The 23,766-nt window shown below is 43.1% G+C and overlaps 1 protein-coding gene across 2 annotated transcripts in view; it reads left to right on the top strand.

Moving 5' to 3' along the window:
- Positions 1–23,766, top strand: part of ARL6IP6 (ADP ribosylation factor like GTPase 6 interacting protein 6) — a 44,244-nt gene that overhangs the window by 3,725 nt on the left and 16,753 nt on the right. The window contains exon 3 of one of the 2 annotated variants that reach the window (XM_065881019.1): positions 18,557–18,689. In XM_065881019.1, the coding sequence (XP_065737091.1) occupies positions 18,557–18,689 (133 nt within the window). The remainder of the gene's footprint in view (positions 1–18,556; positions 18,690–23,766) is intronic. The other variant, XM_065881021.1, reaches the window with a different exon arrangement.

The raw sequence follows: 23,766 nt of genomic DNA on the forward strand, positions 1-23,766 counted from the left end.
ATCTCGTTGATATAGTAGCAGCATTCTTCTTGTAGGAAGAGGCAGGTACCTCCTTTGTCGGCTGTCAGAAGGTCCAGGGCGCGTCGGTTTTGGAAGGCAACTCGGGCTACTGAGGTGATCTGGCGCTGGAGGGAGGTGATGGAGGCGGCAGAGGCCTCAATGGCTAGCTGGAGTTTCTGTTCTAGGTTGCGGGATGTTGAGACACTGTGTGTCAGGGCTCCTCCCCCGATGCCTGCAGCAACGAGGGAGGAGGCGAGGGAAATGCCTGCTACCATAGGGAGAAAGATGGCCCTTTTCTGTCGGCTGAAGAGTTGTGTGGTTAAGTGAGAGAAATTCGGCTTCGCCATATAATGTGAGCTGTGGAACAAGGGTGACGGGGATACATGGAAAGGGGGAGGAAGAGTTGATCTCTTTTGTAAGGGAGCCATTACACCAAAAGAACAGACCTGGTGGGGCCCCCATTGGCATAGTTACAGGGAGGGATGAGTTGCAAGGGAGTGCATCATTAGTTAAGTTTGGTCGGCTGCCATAGCAATTTGTGAGGTTCTTTTTTTCTAAATCAAGGAATATGGGGACTCTTAAAGGGGGAAAAGGTAAGTTCTGGGAGGAATTAAGGAGGGTAGAGGTGAAGGGCTGGTCGAGTGGGACAGCAGTTAATGGTGGTCGTCCAAGTGAGGCACATAGAAAGCAGTCAGAGATGTTGCCTATTCTAGTGTGATTAAGCATTTGCACCCCTTGGCGGACGAGGGCCAACCAAGAAAAAGGGTCCGTCTTATGGTCAGGGTGGGGTAATTGGCGTTCTAGGGCCTGTTCCGTCTCCTGGACCATGGTGGCCTGCTCACTCAAGTGCTGGATAATTTCAGGGATCACTCTGACGTATGAGCGGAAGACCCTAATAGAGCCCACAGGGTAGGCATCAGTTGCCCACCGGTAGATTTTTCCTTGTACCCCTTTTACCCATCTTGTGTCCCAGGGATCTTTGATGTTGATGAATAATTGACCCTTGCCATTTGTGGTGAGCAGGTGGGATTGTCGGAGCGAGCTCCTGGTATCTAGTTTTGCCACATGGATGTTACATGAGTGATAGGGGCACCCCCCATAGGTCTCATCCCACCATTGACAGTAGTCTCTGGTCTGATCGTAAGTGAAGCAGACAGCGGGGGTGGACCAACCCAGGGGAACACCTTCTGTGTTAGAGATGGGGATCTGGACTGTCACCAGGGCCTGGCACCCATCTGGTTGGCAGTCCCCTGTGCCCAAGACTCGAGCGTGGGTCCGACCTTTAGCGTGGGTCCCATGGACATGGAAGCGCCATAGGGACATCTGGTGAGTCCTGGGTGGCAGGAGGAGCAGCAGGAGGAGAGACAGGGTGACGGACAAGCCGTAGTCTCTTGGAACCCAGCGGTTGGGCCATCCAAGTCTCTGGAGTTGGGGCCATTTTAAGGCGGGAGACATGGTACCAGGAGGGGTGTCCCAAGAGTTTGGCTGCCGTAGGAGTGGTGAGGATCACCGTATGGGGGCCTGTCCACCGTGGCTTGAGAGATTGGGGGTGTAATTCTTTGAGGAGGATGCTATTGCCAGGTTGTAGAGGGAGAGGGGAAGTTTCAGAGGCAGTGACCGTTGGCAGGTTGTGGTCAGCGTGTTCACGGAGAAGGTGGCAGAGCAGAGACAGGTAGGGGAAGTAGGAAGCTAGGGGTGGGTTTTGGGTTGGTAGGTTATGGAGGAGAAAAGGGCGGCCATAGAGCAGTTCGAATGGATTGAGACCAGTAGGGGTCCGAGGTGAGGCTCAGATTCGGGTAAGGGCAAGAGGGAGCAAATCGGGCCACGAGATACGGACCTCAAGGGACAGCTTGGTGAGGTGGTCCTTCAAGATCCCGTTGGCACATTCAACCTTACCAGATGACTGGGGGTGGTAAGGGATATGGGTCTCCAGGTGATCTGAAGAGCCTCGGATACCTGCTGAACCACCTGAGAGATGAAGGCGGGTCCGTTGTCCAACTGGATGGAGATAGGCAGGCCAAACCGTGGGACGATATGTTGGAGAAGAATGGTGGCGACCGTATCTGCCGTTTCTCGGGCCGTTGGGAAGGCCTCGATCCAACCTGAAAGGGTGTCAACGAGAGTGAGCAAATATCGGAAGCGTTTACAACGGGGCATATGGGTGAAGTCAATCTGCCAGTCCTCGCCAGGTTGGTGTCCGCGCATCTGGTGAGTAGGAATTTGGGGCCGTAGGCCTCCTTGTGGAGAGACGGACGCACAAGTCTGGCAAGCCGCGTGAGTTTTTGAGATGGCATCTCTGAGTCCAGGCATATAAAAGAGGGGATCTAGGAAACGGAACATCGCCTTTGGGCCAGTGTGTAGGGACTTGTGGATATCTTATAGGAGGCTGGCTGCTTGAGCTGAAGGGAGGGCAACTTTGTTGTCCATAAAAATCCATCCTTTGTTGTCCTTGTGGACCCCTTTGGATAGTAGTGCTGTCTCTTCGTGGGGGTCATATGCGGGTCAGATTGAGGTGGTGAGGAACAAGATCGGAGCTGGAGGGGCCCCTTTGGTGAGCTCGCGGGCCACGGAGTCGGCCTTTGAGTTACCTTGTGCTATTGGGTTACAGGGAGACTGGTGGCCCCTGCAGTGGATGATTGCTACCTCCTCAGGCAGTTGGAGGGCATCCAGGAATTTTGCGATGAGGGAGGCGTTGACCACCGGGGAGCCCTTGGTGGTCAAAAATCCACGCTCCCTCCAAAGAGCTGAATGGCTGTGTGCAATCAGGAAGGCATATTTAGAATCTGTATAGATATTGACCGTTTGGCCCTTAGAGAGGTCAAGGGCCCGCGTGAGTGCGATCAGTTCAGCCCTTTGAGAGGTTGTCCCTTCTGGGAGGCGGTTGGCCTCAATAATGGTTGAGATGGTTACTACCGCGTAGGTCGCCCGGCGGCGTCCATCAGGGCTGAGTATTGAGCTGCCATCTACGAAGAGGATGCGGTCCGGGTTTAACAGTGGAGTATCAAAGAGTCCTTCCCTCGGCGGGCTGAGGGCCTCTACAACTTGGGGGCAAGAGTGGGAAGGGGAGGTCCCCGTGTCAGAAATGGGCAAGAGGGAGGCTGTGTTTAGGCGGGGGGAGAGGTCAAGGGAGATAGCAGGGTTTTCGATGAACAGCAGGTGGAATTCCTGGATGCCAGAGGGGCCCGAGAGAGAGAGACTTATGGCCGAGGAGGTCGGCCAGTCGGTGAGAGGAAAATACAGTCAGCGGGTGGGCCAGGGTCAGTTTGAGTGTTTGTTTGGTCAGCTCAGCTGCTGATGCCAAAGCTCGGAGGCGTGGTTGCCATCCCCAAATGGTTGGGTCAGGTTATTTGGAGAGGTAGGCCACGGGGCGATGGGAAGGCCCTACGGGTTGGGCAAGGAGTCCAGTAGCTATTTCGACCCATTCATCTACAAAGAGGTGGAAAGGACGATCTGGGTTAGGCAGAGACAGGGGAGGGGAGGATATCAGGGTGTCTCTGAGGGTGAGAAAGGCCCGTTGAACAGTGGAGGGAGAGGTAAGGGGTCCTTGGGGGGTTTCTTTAGCAGCTAAATATAGGGGTTTAGCAAGAAGAGCAAAGTTAGGGATCCAGTGTTGGAAAAATCCTATTAGGCCCAGAAAGGAGAGAATCTGGTCAGCTGTCTCTGGAGGTTGGAGGTTGGGGATGGCCTGGGTGCAGTCGGCTGTCAGGCTCTTTGTTGTGGGGGTAAGGTGGATTCCCAGGTAGGTTACTGAGGGTGTAGACAGTTGGGTCTTGGCTGGAGAGACCCGATAGCCGCGAGAGCCGAGATAATTGAGGAGGTCAGCAGTATGCTGTTCTGAGAGGCTGAGAGATGGGCTACAGAGGAGGAGGTCATCCACGTATTGGAGGACTATACTGGGGGTGAGAGGGCAGGAAGCGAGGTCCCGTGCCAGAGCCTGGCCAAAGAGGTGGGGGCTGTCGCGGAAGCCCTGGGGAAGAACCGTCCAGGTGAGCTGGCGGGAAGCCTGGGTATCCGGATCTGTCCAGGTGAAAGCAAAAAGGAAATAGGAATCAGGGTGTAGGGGGATTGAAAAGAAGGCGTCTTTGAGGACTAGGACCGTAAAATGAGTGGTGGACGGGGAAATATGGGAGAGCAAAGTGTATGGGTTTGGCACGACTGGGTGGAGGGGAATTATTGCCTCATTGATCAGTTGGAGGTCCTAGACCAGGCGGTAATCTCCTGAGGCCTTGCGGACAGGCAGGATGGGGGTGTTGCAGGGAGAGTCTGTGGGGACGAGGAGCCCCTGATCTAAGAGTCTGGTGATAATAGGTCGCAAGCCCCTTAGATGAGTCTCAGAAATGGGGAATTGGGGCCTGGATGGAAACTTGGAGGGGTCTTTAAGACAGATTAGGACAGGGGGGTGGTGGGTCGCTATTATGTGTTTTGAAGTATCCCAGACCTGGGGGTCTATCAGGTTGGGGAGGATGGGAGAAGAGAGAGAGGAGGGAGAGGGTTCCGCTGCCAGACCGAGGAGGGGGAGCAGGAGTTGAGAGGAGGGGGCCTTAGGGTCAAGTCTGGCAAGTTGGAGAGAGGCCCCTAATTGGAAGGGAACATCATGACCTAGCAGAGGAACCGGGCAGGACGGTATGACTAAGAAAGAATGAGTAAAAGGGAGCCTCTCGAAGTAACATGAAAGGGGGCCGGTCTGGAAGGGGAAGGATGGCTTACCGTCGATGCCCATAACCGAGACCTGGGAAGGAAAAACTGGCCTGGAATATGTAGGCAAGACCGAATAGGTAGCCCCCGTGTCCACCAGGAATGAGGTGAACTTACCCGCTACCTGTAGTGTTACTCTGTGCTCGGCGAGGGTGTTGGGGGTCTTCGAGTCCGGGTGTTGTCAATCGTCAGCCAATCCCAGGAGTTCGAGAGGTAGGGCCGTTGGGTCGGTTCGCCCTCCGCGTGGAGGCGCTGAGGGAGGGCCAGCCGTAGGGCAGTCACTCTTCCAATGGCCTGTTAGCCCGCAGCCAGGGCAGGGCTTGGAAGGAGGCCGGGGATTGGGACATTGGCGAGCCCAGTGTCCCTCTTTTCCACACTTAAATCAGGCCCCTGGTGGGGTTGCCTTCGGTGGGTCCCGTGGATGTTGTCCATGGGAGATGGCCGGCCACAGGGCGGCTACGAGGGCTTGGGTCTGGAGGGCCACCTTTTGGTGCATCCGAACCTGTCGGCTGGATTCTGCCAAATCCTCACAGGCATTATAGACTTTAAAGGCCATTTTTACCAGGTCTCGGATGGGAGTCTGGGGGCCGTCTTCTGCACGCTTAAGTTTTTTTCTGATATCAGGGGCTGATTGGGTGATAAAGTGGGTGGCCAAGACCGTTGCGCCTGCGGGGGTGTCAGGGTCCAAGCGGGTGTAGAGAGTTAGGGCCTCTGTAAGGCGGTTGAGGAAGATGGCCGGATTTTTATTGGGCTCTTGGGTTATCTCTTTTAGTTTTTCGAAGTTGACAATCTTGTAGGAGGCAGCCTGCATACCAGCCAAGAGGCATTGGATCATTAGATCGCGTTTGCGGCGACCGTCTTGGCCGTCCTGATAACTCCAGCCCGGATCGGTGCCAGGAACGGCAGTGGCTTCGACGGGCATAGAGTTATCAGGGAGGTGGACCTGATCTGCGTGGTTTCGGGCAGCAGTTTGAATTCTTTCCCACTCGTCGGGGGTCAGAGTAGAAGATAGGCTCACAAAGATGTTGTGCCAGGTTAGATCGTAAGCTTGAGAGAGGTAGCGAAATTGTTTGATGTAGCGGGAAGAGTCGGCAGAAAAAGGAGCCTAACCGCTTTTATATTTGAGAGAGATCTTGGAGGGAAAAGGGAACATGAACTCTAACTAATCCTTCCGCTCCGGCCACCTCTCTTATGGGACAGAGAAGGTTTGGGTCCTGGGAGTCGTGGTGGTGAGAGCGGGTGTGTGAGCTCACTGGCGAGGAGAGTGGTGGTGGGAGAGCGACGGAGGGAGAGGAAGCGGGGGGGAAGGCGGGGCTAAGGGGGAGGTTGCCTGGTGCGGGGGAGCGGTGGGGGGCGCTGGAGTGAGCGGGAGGGAGAGGAGCCGGTCCGGGGTAGGGTGGGGGTTGGAGAGGAGCTCTGGAGGGGGGAGAGGTGAGAGATTCGGGTGGGTCGGCTAGTGGAGAGGGGTCATCGTCAAAGGAAATTAGGGGTTAGGATGTAGGAGATGTCTGTTTGGCAAGAAGGATCTGGGAAGTGGAACAATCGACGCATAGGGAAGGGCGGGAGCGTAAATACCAGAAGGCCTGGACATAGGGGACCTCGGACCATTTGCCCGTTCTGCGGCAGTAGTTGTCTAAATCCCGGAGGATGTTGAAATCGAAAGTCCCTTCAGGAGGTCATTTAGACTGATTGTCTAGAGGGTACTGTGGCCAGGCCTCGGTGGAATAGAATAGCTGCCTGCGGCGGAGGTCTTGAGAAAAGCCGAGTTTTGTAAAGTTGGCCAGGAGACACCCCAGGGGTGTCTTAGGATCTGGTTTAGATTCTGAGGTCCCCATGACCTCCGGTCTGTCCCCGGGTGAACAGAGAAAGAGAGAGACGTCTCTGGTCTCAATCTCTGGTCACAGCAGATCGGAGAGCAGTCAGGCGGTTGGGACGTCTCCACAACCGCCCGAGGCTCGGAGGGAGGATGGAGGACTCCCTGACTCGGCCAAGGCTAAGGACAGGGAATCCGGTAGGTAGGGACCCCGGGGGTCGAGGGGAAAGAAGGAGGGACTTACCCCACTTCTGCCGGATCGGGTGGGTGAGCAGAGGTCCCCGGTCGTCCCCTAGGGGGGGTGAGGGGTGGCCCCGCGGTAATTTGTGGGGCTGGGTACCCCTCCCGGGTTTCTGCACCAAATGTAAGGAAAGGCACCAAGAAACGGAGGAGAACTTAAGCAAGCTTTATTTGGGACCGCTCCCGGGCGAGGTTCATTGGTCCGAGAGAAAGGGGCCAGGGAAGTCGCCCCGGGTGCAGGCACGAACGAAATTTATAGGGGTGGACGCCGGGGAGGTGCTTGCTGTGTGAAGCAGCCCCTTTTTTGGTAATCTCGGGTGTTGTGGCAATGTCGGGTGCCGGTTGCGTTGGTTCCGCCCCTCGGGGAGCGGGAAATCGGGGAGCGGGAAAGCCATAGAGCCGTTGGTTCCGCCCCTCGGGGAGCGCGAAAGCCGGGGCCGAGTAGAAAGTACCGGGTCTGTTTCCTGGGCAGGTGGAAAGTCCCGGGCTGATGCCACTTGTGGGTCAGCTGCATCAACCACCTTAGTGGGGGTTCCGTCTGTGTCCCTGGGCCCTTCCCCGGACCTGCTGGCCTTTCAAAAACACGTACTTTTTAGTTACCCATTTTGTCAGTGTGTGTTGTTAAACTGTTTCATCTCTAAAAAACAACCAAGATTTTAAGGCTTTTCATAGCATTTATTGATCTGTCAACTCTTGCTGCAGTAGAAACTGAATCTTAAGAACTAGACATGAATTCTAACTTGCTATTTAATAGTTGGCAAGATTACCAAATTACAGCTGAGGAAATGCCTATAAAATTGTATCCTTACGTTTTTACAATTGATGTAAAAGTTTTCACATGAATCCAGAATCTGTAATAAACATTGTTGAAGTCATCCATTCAGAAAAATCAGAATGTAGCCTTTTATCAGATGATACTGATTTTTTTTTTTACTGTTGTATTTCAATGTATTTATTTTGTCTTGTTTACTAGGAACCTCATAGCTAAATGTAATGTTGATTGTGTATTACCTTTCTTTGATCATAGTACTGTCTATACATGTTGTTATCTTTATATTTCAGTGACTAATGTTTAAATTTTAATGCATACACTGCCTCAATTCTTGTTTGAAAGTGGGTTGGTTTTTTAGAAACAAATGTGAGCTCAGTAACTACTCTCCATGAAACAGTTTTCTTTCTAGACAGACTGATAAAAATTTTGCACACTACAAATATTTTTTATTGCAGTTTAATCCTAGTCCAAGGTTGGCATAGCTCAGTAAGAGCAGATTATAGCGGTGATTCTCATTTTGGTATGTGTAAGAATCACCAGACTTTCTTTTAAAAATCATCTCTAGACTTTGTTTCAGTCCCAGGGTAGGACCTAAGAATCCTCATTTTTTTACAAGTTCTGATAAATCACTGTTTGAGAAATACTTTTGCAGGGCCAGAATCGCAGTTTTTAAAAATGTATTCAAAAGTAGTTAAAAGTTCTTGAGAGTTGACTAAGGAATAACAGGCTAACAGGAAACAATATATAAGCCTAAATGCCTGTTAAGAAAACTCAAGGACCTGAGACACTGCTATTCTCTTGTCATCCTTGTTTCTCTGAAAGAAATATTCATGGGAAGACCTGTTTATAGTTTTTCAAAAAGGGTTTGTGATGAGCATTGTATAAGTGCCTTTGGAGAGTTAATTGATCCTAATGGCTAACAGGATTCGGCTGTCACAGTGTTCATCTTCACTAGTGAAGTAGTCCAGCCAGGGAGGTGTGATTAATACTATCAGCTGATTTTGGAACTCATCTCCCCAAATCTTCCCTGGGTGGCATTAGAGTCACACTGCAGAGTTCTTAGGGCTTCCCTTTTATAATTATCCTGTAAACCATCCACTACCGTAAGCCTGTTTTTCAGGGAGATTAATAAAATAAAACTTCTGATTATTTAGTTAAAATCACATTCCACTCATTCCTCCTTGAAGTTATTTTCCGGCCAAGTGGATTGCACTAATCATATACGACATTGAGTTGTTTCTTTTTTGCACATTGGCTTTTGTATCTGTCACATTTTCCCAAATTTTATCACATTTCACACAGTCCTGTTTCCAATTTTTGCGTTTTTTTCTTAGTCAATATAAAGTATGATAAAATGACCTTTTATTTGAGGCAAACTTGAAATAAGTACATAAGAAAAATAGAAGGAATTGCCTTTAGCAGAAAGTACTTAATCTAAGAATATTGTTATCAAGTTTAATGTAGGCCTAGTACTTTTATAAACATTGTAAATAGCATCATACAGAAATTGTAATCAGATTTGATGGAGTTTCTTCAATGTCTAAAAAGCTTTTAAACTTGATCTTTGGTGCCTGTCATTTCTTGACACCTACTGGTTAATAGTTATCTTTAAGTCCCTTTTGTGGCTAGGAGCAGATTCCTAGCATCTTGCAGTGTCAAGGGCTATCCTTATTTTTTAGCTGCCCATTTACTGCCTGTTTTATGCCTGAGATGTTTCCAGGCTTCTACCCATTTACAGAGATGACTGACATATACTGAGTTCAATCAAAGATGAAGCCAGCTCATTTAAAGAGTTGATGATTTATTTATTACTTTTCTTCTGCAGAGTGATGAGACTTTACCATCATAATTTCATTATACAGAAAATTAGAAATATGGTAAAAATTTCCAAGAGAAAGGATGTGTTGCAAAATGACCCATTCTCTTAGAAAGGCACAAGTTGGGAGCAACTCACTCAGTTTCTTCCTTGCAGTGAAAGATGATTGTAACCATGAACTTGAGCTTTTTAGGGAATGTACGAACCTTGTAATTTGAGCCCACAGTCTATTAAGGAAATGATACAGTGCTATCTGCAGCTGGGTGGAGTAACTCTAATATTTAATTTAAAAATTTACAAATATGTTATCCTATTCTGCAGCACAGTCTTTGTAAAATTGTGTATATTGCTTACTCATATCAGTAAAAGAACCAAGGCAAAAAAGAAGAGAAAAACAAAAGCCCCAAAAGACGAGAAGGATACAACCAAAATGGGTTTTGGAATAATAGTTTTTTTTTAATCTCTTTTTAGTCTTTATAATGAATGACTGTAACTCCCAATGAGAAAAACTTTGTTTAAAAAGAAAGCACAAGTTTATGGAAGTGTGAATAACACGTTCAACAATTAACAACACTGTTGAACTTTTACAGTATGCCAGAAACGTGTTGTTTCACCTGGTATTCCCAACTATCCTGCATCCATCAGTATGAAATATTCCCTTCTCAACCATGAGATAGTTTAGGCATGGTAGCAAGGCAGAAGCAGTGCAGGTTATTAGCAAGAGTTATCAGTGTGCAGCTAAATTATTAGTCACGAGATCACTGCCAATCTCCTCTTAACACGTAAAAGCAGTAATGCGAACCAGACATTAGGCTTCTAAATCTCAAGAAATTGGTTTGTTATTGTTCGTGTGATACTGCCTGGCCCAACTTTGGTGATCAGGAGGGATGTTTCTGAGGCTAACAAAGCCAGACTTTAGCTAGCATCAGAATCACCTGGAAAACTTGTGAAAACTCATTTTACTGGGCTGCACTGGGTCCAGAGTTTCTGATTCAGTAGGTATGGGGTAGAGCCCAGAAATTTGCATTCCTAATAAGTTTCTAGGTTATGCTGATGCTGCTAGTTTACAAGAACCACTGGTCTAGTAGTTCCCATCCCCCAGGCGTATCAGCAACAACAAACAAAAACCTGAAGATTTTCTTTTTTTTGCATTTATAAAATTTCAGACCCTATCCTTATCTCCTGAATCAAAGTTAAAGTCACTTAATTGGCTGCATGCTCAGTATGCCATCAGGGTCCATTGGACCCAGTCTTCATTTTTAAATTTTCTTGAGCAGTTCTATTTGTAAGAATTGTTATTTCATGTCATTTACTTTTTCTTAGGGGACCTTCCAGAAAATAAAGAGAAAATTGAGTTATATTTTTTTCTATAGAATAAAGCATATTTGATCTTGAAATTACCATATTGGTGTATTGGCCCCTTTTATAAACCTAAGATACATTATAAGATTTTAATGACCTTATTTTCCTGTATCTGGAAACATTTTGCTGTTTCATTATTTTAGGAATCATCTAATATTACTCATCAATTATTCTCAACTATGCTAAAAAGAATAACATGATGGAATCCTCCAGAGCAGAGGTCAGCAAACTGTGGCCCCTGGGCCAAATCTGATCTGCTACCTGTTTTTGTACATTAAGTTTTATCGTAGCATAGCCTTGCCTCTTGTTTTATATATTGACTATGGCTGCTTTCATGCTACAACGGCAGAGTTGAGTAGTTGTGAAAGAAACCTCATGGCAGGTGAAGCTGAAGATATTTTACTATCTGATTCTTTTCAGAAAACTATAGTATTCTCATCCAGTTAGTCATTCAACAGAAAGGACTTCAGGCAAAAACATGAACCAACTCCTTTTGCTAAAAGAATGTATAACAGTCTTCATCTTTTATGAATCTGTGCATGCTAATTTATTTGATACTGTTTGTAAGTGGAGAAATGCTAATGGAAGGTGACTGGAAAGGAATGGAAAAAAAATCATTGGATTGAGTATTCAAATTGTTTATAAATCTAAAAGTGAAAATGTTATACAAATTATGGAGCAAAGATGGTTGTCTTCCATGTCTTATAAGCCATGAAAGATTTTAAAAATTCCTTCAAGCAGTGTGTTTTGATGATGCAAGTGCATAAAGAAAAAGCAAAACTAATAATAAGCTATAACCAATTAGAGATGTATCTGAAGTCTAAAATCAGTATTTACAGGATGGTTATGTTCCAGATACATGCATGAAGATAGTAAGCAGTTATTTGCACTTAGAGGAAATGCCCATTTATAGTGTGTTTATTTGTTTGTTTTTAAATCAGGGAAACTCAGAATAAAAATTTGGGTTTACTATATCTTATTAAAATTTCTAACAGTTTTTTTCAGGCTTTTTATTCTTTTGTAAATTGTTCATTAAATGATTAAAAATAAGGGAAAATAGATCGCGAGAAGCCTCCACGAAGCTGGCTCATGCACTTACTCCCTCTCTAGACCTTACCCCCTCTGTACAGTGGGACCTAAGCGGTTTCAGAGAACCTTCCCATTTGTACAGTGCATGGGGGGAGGGCCTTTGGGGAGACTGCCCTCACCCATGAGTCTTTCAAGCCCAGCTTGGCCGCCAGCTTCTTGCGGTTGGGATTGTTTATGTACTTCTGCTCCTGGAACATCTTATCCAGCGCCTTGCACTGCACGTCAGAGGACACGTCTGTGCAGCATGCCCCAACGAGGCTTGCCGCGGGCGGCCAGTGGCCAGGAGAAAGTCCCGGGCTGGGCACGACACTGGAGGATGCTGCAGAGGCCAGGGGTGCGAGGACTGCTCTTGCTAGGATCTACCTTTGGCAGGTTCTTTGTGTGTTTTGACCAACCATCCATCCATGTCAGGTTCCTCACTCTCTATCACCCAGCATCCTCCTAGCCTCAGGGTACCTGTGGTCCCAAGCAGACACCGCAGCCCCAGGTCTGCCTCAAGACCTTTCTGCTCAGCTCTAGCAGCTGCTGTCTTGTTCTTGTTCCGAAAAGAAGAATCTGGATTAGCACAGCTCAGTTTTGCTGACAAATTTTTTAATCATAAGTCACAGCTTACTGGACAGGCTGCTCTCCAGTCCAAGGCCACATCGGTTCACCTCAGCTGAGGCATAGAGCAGTGTGAGAAGCACCTGGTGGAGAACACAGCTCTTCAGAGCAGTGAGGACTGTAGCTCTTGCTGGGCTTGTCTGCCCTCGGTTCTAACCTAGGTTGTGTCTAGGACTGCTCCACGTTCACTGTCTTCTTAGCCAACAAGAATAAATGCTAGAGGACTTCCCTGGTGGCACAGTGGTTAAGAATCTGCCTGTCAATGCAGCTGGGGACAGGGGTTCGAGCCCTGGTCCAGGAAGATCCCACATGCTGTGGAGCAACTAAGCCTGTGCGCCACAACTACTGAGCCTGTGCGCCACAACTACTGAGCCTGTGCTCTGGAGCCCGCAAACCACAACTACTGAGCCCATGCGCTGCGACAAGAGAAGCCCGTGCACCGCAATGAAGAGTAGCCCCCGGTCGGCGCAACTAGAGAAAGGCCGCGTGCAGCAATGAAGACCCAACACAGCCAAATTAATTAATTAATTAATTGATTGATTTTTTTTAAAAAAAGAATAAATGCTAGCCTCCTTAGCCATGCATTCAAGGCTGCACCCTCTGAAATGTGCCCACTTTGCTGATCGTGCCTCCCACTCTCACCCTCTTTGCCAGACTATTTACTGCAAAACCCAACATAGATATTTCCACCTCCAGGCCTTGGTCACGCTGTGCCTACCTTCCCTCCCCCACGCCTGCCATCCTTCAAAGGCCAGCTGAAGTTATTCTTCCTTTATACCAATAACAGCCACTCTTTGTTGAACATCTGCCATGAACCAGGTATTCTCCCAGATACTTTACATACATAACCTCATTTAATCCTTTCTACTTTCCTTTCAAAGTAGGTATCATTATTCCCATTCTACAGGAGGCTTGGAGAAGTTAAAGTACTTACCCAAATTCATGGAGGGAGTAAATGTCAAAGTTGGAATTCTGGCCCCAGAGTCTGATGCAGAGTCTGTACTTTTTCTTAAACCATGCTTAATCGTGAAGAATTTCCTGATGAGTTGTAACCCCAGTTTTCTTGCCCTTTTTTGAATAGTACTTGATGTCTAGTCTGCATGACTGATTTGACATTTAACAAATGACTACTTATGATACAATTGTCTTTTTTAAAATAAATTTATTTATTTTAAAAAAATAACGGAAAAGGTATGTTGGAACAAGATGATAGTGATAACTGTTTTTCCTAGTATACTGAAAATTATAGGCTTCAGGGGAAAATACAGGTTTAACAAGATTTGCCATGAGTTAATTGTTGCAAGGTGAGTGATGGGTATATGGGGTTTCATTGTATTCTTCTTTCTACTTTTGTGTATGTTTGAAATTGTCCATAATAAAAAAGTTTAAAGTTTCCCATGTGAATATGATGATTTAACATGGTTGGAAACTCCAGATGTTACTTAGTTTTCAAGTTTCACCAGGTCCAGTCAGAATGTCCCCTTCTACTCTTTACCCTTTTTAGTAGGAAGGGGAGTGGAATTGCTACAAGCTGAGTGGCAGGTGGACAGGCAGTTGGGTGGGGACCTTTATCGATGTAGCTGCTGTACGCCAACTGTGTGTTCAGGTGGCACTGGTAGGGGAGGAAGATCCCTTTCCTCTGCTCCTGTACTTGGAAATAATAAGTTTGAAGATCCAAGGCTGTCTAGCTTTCTGATAAAGTTGCAAAAATTTGCTTAGATAAAATTTTTAAAAGTTGTTGATTAGTTTTATGCATGAGTACGTCAAAACTTTTATTAGTAGCCAGCTGGTTATAGCTTTTACAACTCATAAAATGACCTATTTAATTTTCATTTTTAATTTTATAAGTTAGTTATGTAAGTTATAATATAGTCTCACTACAAAAAAAATTCCGACAATTAAACAAAGGTTACCACTAATCTACTTGTACACAATATACAAGTATACAATATACTTGTGTATATTTTCAGGTCTTTTTCTATATATGGTATATAGAAATATGAATATATATGATAATTTAAAATGTGGTTTTGTCAATGTAGAAAAAACAGTTGGAATCATGCATATGCTGTAGCTTTATTAAAGTATCTTGAAGTTCATTCTGTATCAGTATATATAGATCTACCTCATTTTTTATTACTGCATTGTATTTCATAGTATACTACTTTGTTTAAACATTTCAAATGTCAAACTGTAAAACAGTCCTTGAAATTAGCAATGTGCTGTCACATTTCGTCCCATTGTTTATTTATGGCAGGAATACATCTTATGAAGAACATGTAATTGATTGTTTAACATTGTTTTAATAAGAAACCTTTCCCAGTATGGGAATATGGGAGGGTTTTGTTTTTCTGTTTTTTTCTGCTTACATGTAACATGTGCTGACCACCTTCCACATCTCTGACTTCATAAAACTTCTAAAAGTCATCTCATCACTGTAAGTCTGAAACTGCTAAATAACATTAAAATATTTAGAACATATCATAATCTTTCTTTGCTAGAAGCTTTTATAGAAATACACAAAGCTGCTACCATATTTTTAGAAAAGTAACTACACTTTGAAACAAAAATCATATATTTTGAAAAATGATCTCTCCAATTAGATAAGTGAATATACAACTCCAGTAAAGGGATTAGAATAGGAGTTTCCCACGTACCCTTTTTTAAAAAAATAAATTTATTTATTTTTGGCTGCATTGGGTCTTCCTTGCTGCACGTGGGCTTTCTCTAGTTGCAGCAAGCGGGGACTACTCTTCGTTTTGGTGCGTGGGCTTCTCATTGTGGTGGCTTCTCTTGTTGCAGAACGTGGGCTATAGGTGCGTGGGCTTCAGTAGTTGTGGCTCATGAGCTGTAGAGCACAGGCTCAATAGTTGTGGCACACGGGCTTAGTTGCTCCGCAGCATGTGGGATCTTCCTGCACCAGGGCTCGAACCTGTGTCCCTGCATTGGCAGGTGGATTCTTAACCACTGCACCACCAGGGAAGTCCCTCCCACCTACCTTTATGTTTGCTTTAGGTGAAAATATTGAGTCCAAGAGGATGGAAGAGATAAATTCCCATCATATCATCAACTGATGAAAATTGAACTGTAGAGAAGAAAGAAGGATGTGTGTTTATTTAAAAGACCTATATCCTTTGACACAGCAGTTCTTCAGAAATTTGTTACAGATATCCTTGTGTAACTATAGTTAAGTACAATAATGTTACTTGCAGTATTGTTTTTAATAGTGAAAAAGTGGAATAATAAAAATATTCAATGGGGACTTCCCTGGTGGCACAGTGGTTAAGAATCCACCTGCCAGTGCAGGGGACACACGTTCGAGCCCTGGTCTGGGAAGATCCCACATGCCGTGGAGCAATGAAGCCCATGCGCCACAACTACTGAGCCTGCACTCTAGAGTCCACGAGCCACAACTGCTGAGCCCCTGTGCCACAACTGCTGAAGCCCGTGCGCCTAGATCCCGTGCTCCACAACAAAGAGAAGCCACCGCAATGAGAAGCCTGTGTACTGCAATGAAGAGCAGCCCCTGCTCGCCTCAACTAGAGAAAAGCTGCACGCAGCAACAAAGACCCAAGAGCCAAAATTAATTAATTAATTAATTTAAAAATATGCAGTGGAATTGTGGCTATGTGTAGTGATATGAAAGGTCTCCAAAATTGTTGTGTGAAAAAGTTCAGGACAGTTTTTCTGATGAGAATCTCATTTGCGGAAAATAAACTGAGAAAATATATACATAGTATACATTCTTGTATATAACTGGCCCCATTCTTGTACATGACTGTCTACATTACCTATAAATTTACAAAAGATGAACAATAAACTCTTAAATCATTGCTTTCAGGAATGGAGTTGGTAAATTGGGGAAGTGAAACTAGCTTCATTTTTAGGTACCTTTTAAAAATTATGTTAACACTTGGTAAAATGGGTTTACAAAACATAAGTTATCAAATTTGTAGCTTCAGGATTCTGAAGGTAGGGCCTCGTTAAAAATTTAGTTGCAAATTGCCAACTTCTGTGGCTTTTCTGCTTGTTCATGCATGAATTGAGTAATTTCAGAAGCATAAGCACTTCTAGACCACAATATTGCAATGTACTTTTTTAGCCCTGTCCTTGTGACCTGAGTTTTATTAGGGATATAACTTTTGATTAATTCAAAATGAATATAAAATAACTAAAATGTCCAAAGTAAGGCAAGCACTTAGATCATGGAATAGTAGTCATTTCTGAAAACTCAAGAATATTTTTGTACTAAATTTGGCAGGTGTTCTGTTAAAGCACCTATGTGAAAAAATTTGATGGGCTTTAGGGAACCTCACATTTTGTTATTTTGGGTTATTTTGTGTCTTTCTCACGTTTTTAGATACTGAGATGTTTCCATCATTCCACAGCAGTCCCCAAACATATAGTCTCTGGGTTGGCAGGAAGGTTGCACCTCAGTCTTTACTAAGGTTCTCTCTACTCAGTCACAGGTTGGGCAAGGTTCTAGAATCTGTGCAAGGATATTGGGATAGGAGTGCAATCTAGTCCTCAAGACGTTTGCTCAAATGAGCTACTGCTGAAACATTTTGCATTCTGGTCAGGATGGCCTTTCAGGTGTAGCACCTTCCAGGCACATGACCATCTGCTGTTTCTATGCCCCATCTTAGAGGCATCTGCAAGCTTGGCTCTGGGTCCATCTGCCAGGATGCTGTACACCGCTCCAATTCCTCTCTGGTGTTGTGTGGCTTGATGGCTCCACCAGGAAGCCCCAGCAGCACTACCGACTCCCCATATACACACACAAGTGCAAACACACACACATAACACTCTTCAAAATGGAATCTTTCTCACCTGTAGATAAAACCCTTTCCCTGTTCTACACAAATGTTTTTTCTACACCCAGTCAATTGATTATCCTTGCATCTATTCAGGACGTTTTGTCTTTATCTACCCTCCTCCTGCTTCTATCTATCCTACTAGTTCCCTTAATTATTTTGCAACATGAAAACCAAAGAGGTACTGGGCTGTTTCTCCTTTCTTTGCCACAACTTTCTTCTGGGGCAGTGAACACAAAGTCCATTATCTTTTTAAAAGGGGGTAAGGGAAGGGGTCTACCAGGAAAAAAAAAATTAGGTTCATCTTTCAAAAATACTTTGCTATAGTTTTTTGTTTGGCTTGGTTTTTTAATACTTCATTCCTCTGAGTTTATCTTTTAGCAGCTCAGTCTGTTACTGAGCTTCATATGGTTTACAGACGGTCCAATGCACATATTTCTTTCCTGCTTCTTGCTAAAATAAAGCTATCTTTGGTTGTGCATTTTGTGCAACCAGTAAATCTGATAATTCGTAAGCCATTCTCTACTGTAGTCTTCTCAACCTTCCTTCCTCTGTGTACTACTGAGGCCTGGGACACACACACTTACCAGTAGTAGTGTCTTAGTAAACTGTCTTAAGGAGGCAGTTTGAATGTGTATCTAAAATCCTTCAAATTAAATTGTTCCCTCTATTGTCACTTTGTTTATTCCCCACATTCTTCCATTTCTTAACCCTTTTCTCTCGCAGCTCCTGTAGTACTGTGCTTTTGACTTGATATCCCTTACAAAATGCAGCTCCAGTGTGACTGAAAATAAAATCTAGGATCCCAACTCATTTATAAATTGGACATTAACTTTTGTTCATATACTGAGCAAGGTTAAATAATCAGAATTGGTTTGTAATGTTTATAGGAAAGCTATAAAGAGTAGACACTAAAATTGATTCATATGTCAATAGTGCATGGTATGGAAAGGGATCGCTTAGTACTAAGTAATAAAAGGCAGCAAGCTATAATCACAACATAAAATGAAAAAGGGCAAGCCATTTTAACAGTGAAGTGTTTTGCCATTTTTTCCACAGTTGAATTTTATAAAACTGAAGCTAAAAGTTACATTTTTAATTTGAATTTGTACTCTTTTCCACATAGTAAATTATAATTGAATTAAAATATTCAATGATATGACTTCCAGTTGTGCTTTAATATTTTACACTTCCACATGGGAGAGCTTCTACTAAGCTCGTATCTCTTTTATCACTTACATATAATTTAGAAGATCAGAAATACGTGTGATCTTCTGAACATGATCTACTGGGTTAATTTAAATTGCTTTGGTGTTAATAATTCAAGTTTTCCCCTTTCTTTTCCCATTAAGGATTCTGGACTCTACTTATAATATCCCTAACTGCCGGATTCTCCTGCTGCAGCTTTTCTTGGACCGTGACTTATTTTGATTCTTTTGAACCAGGAATGTTTCCTCCTACTCCTCTTTCACCTGCCAGGTTCAAGTAAGTATTCCTGTTTCTTCTTTTTTTTTTTTCCCAACCCATTCTGCTGAAACCTACTAAAATAGAAGCAAGAGGCTGCTTGCTTGTGAGATAATACTTTGAGGCCCCAGTCTTTAATCTATAAAATACAAATGACTCAAAGTTTTCAGCTTGGCTCAGCCTTTAGATAAGTGGAGAAGAATATTTTAAACTCTGTATGTAGATAATTCAGTGGTGGTCTAAAAAAATTAATTCAAGGAATAATCTAATAAGTAAGAAACTTTGATGGCTGTTTGTCCTTTGGGGATGGAATTTCATTTAAAACAGTATATGAAGGCTGAATTAATGTTAGCAGTATGAAAGTTTTACAAGATTCATGCGTAGATAGTCAGACTTGTAACAGCTTAATAATTGGATTGAAATTTTCCTCAGATTTAAACTTCGTAAAATAATTAGCAAGCATTTATGGCACCCAGTTTATATGTCTAGACCAGATTAGATGCGTTTCATAGTGAAACGTTATATTTCTTTGGTCTATATTTTCTGTTTCAAAGAGTTCCAGAAAATTCAGTAATCAGCATTCTAATCTAGTTTATTTATATTGGGAAGACTCAGGTTTTATAAATTGCCAAATAAAAGCATCTAAGACCTCTAGTTTATTCTACAAACTAAGGTGGAAGGAGTGGGGGGAGAGAATGAAGAGTAGAAAATAAATTCTGTTAATGATATGTATGTTATCAAGAGTATTATAGTTGTTACTGTTGTTGTTACTACCAGTTCCAGCCCACCCCATGGACAACTCGTGGAGATAAAATAAAATCTATTTGAGGGACTCTGTAAATAAGTTTAATCACTTCAAATTAAATGCATAAGTGTATTTTAAACATCTTAATAAATCCCTATCTGTAAATGTAACATAAATCACATACCTGCCTATACATTTATGTGTATTTTGAGTGGATAATGATTAATTAATAATCTAAATTGACTAAATTATACCTAACGGTGCAGTACCATCCCATAGTTTACATGGGTACCATTCAGTTGGAAAGTTAATTTTGCTCTCAGTTCAAATTTATATTCTATTGCTGCTCATTGACATCAATTAGTTACTTTAAGAGGGGGTATGAGTCTAATATAGATGACATAATGAGACTACTTTCATAAGTCACAAAAACCCTTAATTTTATTTTTTTTCTTTTACTTATTTATGTCTCACTTCTCCCCTGAATTCTAGTCGTACATTTCCAGGTATTAAGTAGATTTTGCAACCTGGATTCAGAAAGCACCTGGCACTTAGAATTGTTAAAGCTTCAATTTGTCTTAAAGACATAAGTATCCACTCACTTATCAAGGCTTGAAACCCTTTTTCAGTGTATTTATATCCCTTCGCCAAGTCTAGTCATTCTTGCCTTTTGAGGTGTTATTGGAATACTTTGTCTTAGCACCCACAGTGTTTTTGCTCTATTTCAGATCTTGGCTAGGGTACTTCACTCCTTGAAGTCCCCTACTACAAGCTTTTACTCATTTGTCCTGTATATTATAACCTTTCTAAAAACAGATCTTAGTCACAGCTCTCCCTGGTTTAAAAGTCTTCAGCAGCTTTCCCATTGCCTTCAAAATAAAGTCTGTGCTCCCAAGTATAGCCTAACAGTCCTTCCCCAAGTGACCTTACTCTACTTTTCCACCTTACTCTACTTTTCCAACTTTATCTTCAGCTATTTCTCCAGTGTACCTTCTCCTGTAGCCACATATCAGATTATTCTAACATCCCCCAAATAAGCTACGAACTTTGAGATGCCATGGCTTTACTCTTGCTGTTCTCTCTTCCTGGAATGTCATTTTCCCTCTCGGCTTCTCTTCCACTACTACCAGAATTCCTAAGACTCATATGTTAGACGCTTTTGGAGTTAGAGAAAAGCATTTCTGTTCTCTTAAGGATCTGGAATTCTGAGGATATTTAACTAATTTCTTAAAAATTATCTTTGTGTTTTTTATTAGACTAGAACCAGATGGGCCTCAGTTTTCAACATCTTTATTAGTCATTAAAATTTAATATGAGATGGTATCAGATGAGAGACTTACATATTTGTTAATACAATCCAAAAAATGCAGTTTTGAAATAGGTACATTGTGTGTACATATATATTTGAATTCCTTTCAGTATGTAAGTAGAGATAAGTTAATTTTATATATGATAAATCAGCTATTAAATATCTCATGGGAGTCAGAAATTTAAAATGATCATATGCTTAATAGAAGTACAGTCTGAAAAAGACATATAATAAATACAATGATATTTGATCACATATTAACAGAAACCACAGACCCAGAAAGGCATATATGATAGTGATAATTGGTACAGTTGTTTTATAGTGAAAACCCTGCCTTCTAGTGTTTGTAGAAAATAATGCAATTACTTCAGAAATGGCAGAATATAAGTATTCTCTATGTCACCAGTAGAGTGAGTGCTTGTACAGGGAAACAACTTCTCTACCTTTTGAGAAAGTTGAAATCTTCAGACTGTATTTTCTTAGAAATCAGATTGATATATTTTATTATTTTGCAATATCACACTTTTATAAAAATATCTTTATAATAGGTTATGTATTCTTTTGTTATCTAAAATAAAGTGATGTTAATATAAATATTTTCTTTGATTATATAAAAGTAATATAAGTTCTTTGTTGAAAATTCAAAAGACAAAAAGAAAAATAATGGAAAAACACATAATTAGAGAAAGTGACACAACATTTTAATGTATATCTTTCCATTCTTAGCATATTTTTAAAAATTAAAACTGGGATCACAATATACATGTTTGTAATCCATTTTTTATTTAACATTTTGTTGGAACATTTTCTATTCTATTGGAATATTTCTATTCTCTTTCTATTGGAATATTTCTTTGGAATTTTCAATGTTTTAAATATATTTTAAAGACCAATCATTATATATATCTATCTTTTAAGGGAAATCTAATATAAATGATGGCTAAATTCTAAGATAATTTATTAACGGGTCTGCTTAACTAGTTAGAAACTAAAGAAAGGCAAGATAATTGAGACATAAAATGAAGAGACTTTTCTCTTTACTTTTTTTTTTTTGCCGTATGCGGGCCTCTCACTGTTGTGGCCTCTCCCGTTGCGGAGCACAGGCTCCGGACGTGCAGGCCCAGCTGCTCCGCGGCATGTGGGATCTTCCCAGACTGGGGCACGAACCCGTGTCCGCTGCATTGGCAGGCGGACTCCCAACCACTGCGGCACCAGGGAAGCCCTTTACTTTTTCTTTTTACGATTAGGATTATTATTTAAAATATTCCCTGTTTCTAACTACATGAATATAAGGCATGAAGGGAATAAAATAATCAGGTCTAACTGGTTTGTTAAAAAAAAGTCATTTGTTCTCCTTTGCAGATTAAAATACAAGGGCATTTTTAAAAACTAATTAGTAGAAGTGGGAAAAAAATTTGAGAAGACCATGTTTACTATGGCTATCAATTAGTTGTACTTCCCTGGGAACATAAACTCCTCAAGGGAAGAAAATAATAATCTTTATTGATATGTAGTAAATATTAGATGAGACATTTAATGAAATCACAATTTGGATCAATAATTCATTAGGGGAGTTAAGAAATAAAACCTTTGGAGCTTCCCTGGTGGCACAGTGGTTAAGAATCCACCTGCCAATGCAGGGGACAGGGGTTCGAGCCCTGGTCTGCGAAGTTCCCACATGCCGCGGAGCAATGAAGCCCATGCGGCACAACTACTGAGCCTGCGCTGTAGAGCCTGCGAGCCACAACTACTGAAGCCCGCGTGCCTAGAACCCGTGCTCCGCAACAAGAGAAGTCACCGCAATGAGAAGCCCGCGCACCGCAACGAAGAGTAGCCCCCACTTCCCACAACTAGAGAAAGCCCACGTGCAGCAACGAAGACCCAACGCAGCCAAAAATAAATTAAATAAATTAATTTTTTTTAAAAAGAGGGCTTGCCTGCTGGCGCAGTGGTTGGGAGTCCGCCTGCCGATGCAGAGCACGCGGGTTCGTGCCCCAGTCCGGGAGGATCCTGCGTGCCGCAGAGCGGCTGGGCCCCTGAGCCGTGGCCGCTGGGCCTGCTCGTCCAGAGCCTGTGCTCCGCAGTGGGAGGGGCCGCGGCGGTGAGAGGCCCGCGTACCGCAGAAAAAAAAAAAGAGAGAAATAAAACCTTTGTACTCATTTAAAAAGTTTTTTTATTTACTGTTTCATATTTGTTAGATATTATCTTAGTTCAGGCTGCTGTAACAAAGTACCATAAACTGGGTGGCTTATAAACAACAGAAATTTATTTCTCACAGTTCTGGAGATTGGAATTCTAAGATCAGGCTGCCAGCATGGTCAGTTTCCGGTGAGGTCCATCTTCTGTGTTGCACATGGCCTCCACCTTGTTGTATCCTCACAAGGCAGAGAGCAGAGAGAGGAAGCAAGCTCTCTTGTGACTCTTATAACAGCACTCATCCCAAATCCCATTCATGAGGGCTTCACTCTCATGACTTCATCTAATCCTAATTATCTTCCAAAGGCCCCAAATTCTAATACCATCACATTGGGGAATAGGTTTTGACATGAATTTGGTGGTAAGGAGATGGACACAAACATAATCCATAACAGATACAGCTTAGAAACTTTCACTTTTACATAGGCACAGACCTTTAGGAAATAACAAGATGGTTAAAGAAGTTTGCAAGGTGTATTTTCAGTCAGGTACTTAATGGGCTTCAAAGGCGTATTTTAAGAAAGATGGATGTCATGCTCACTTTGCAAAACTTTTCTGGGTTAGAAGGTATACTGCAATGTCAAATATGCAAACTCCATTAGGATGCAGTTACTTTGTGGAAAAGAAAATTTGGGTCAATTGTACTTTTAAATTATTTTCTTAGTTGTTTCTGAAAATCTGTTAAAGTGTTAATAACAAGAGGCAGAGGCAGTAACTTTAGATTCCTTGGAGTATCTATATAGGCATTGCCTACTTCTTGCTACTTTATAATTCATTATCCTGTTTTCCTACACTATTTAATCAACATCTGTAGTTCGCTTCTCATTAGTTTTCCCTGTTTACTCATT

This window comes from Phocoena phocoena, chromosome 7 (assembly GCF_963924675.1).
Source record: "Phocoena phocoena chromosome 7, mPhoPho1.1, whole genome shotgun sequence".
In the NCBI taxonomy this organism is placed as follows: Eukaryota; Metazoa; Chordata; class Mammalia; order Artiodactyla; family Phocoenidae; genus Phocoena; species Phocoena phocoena.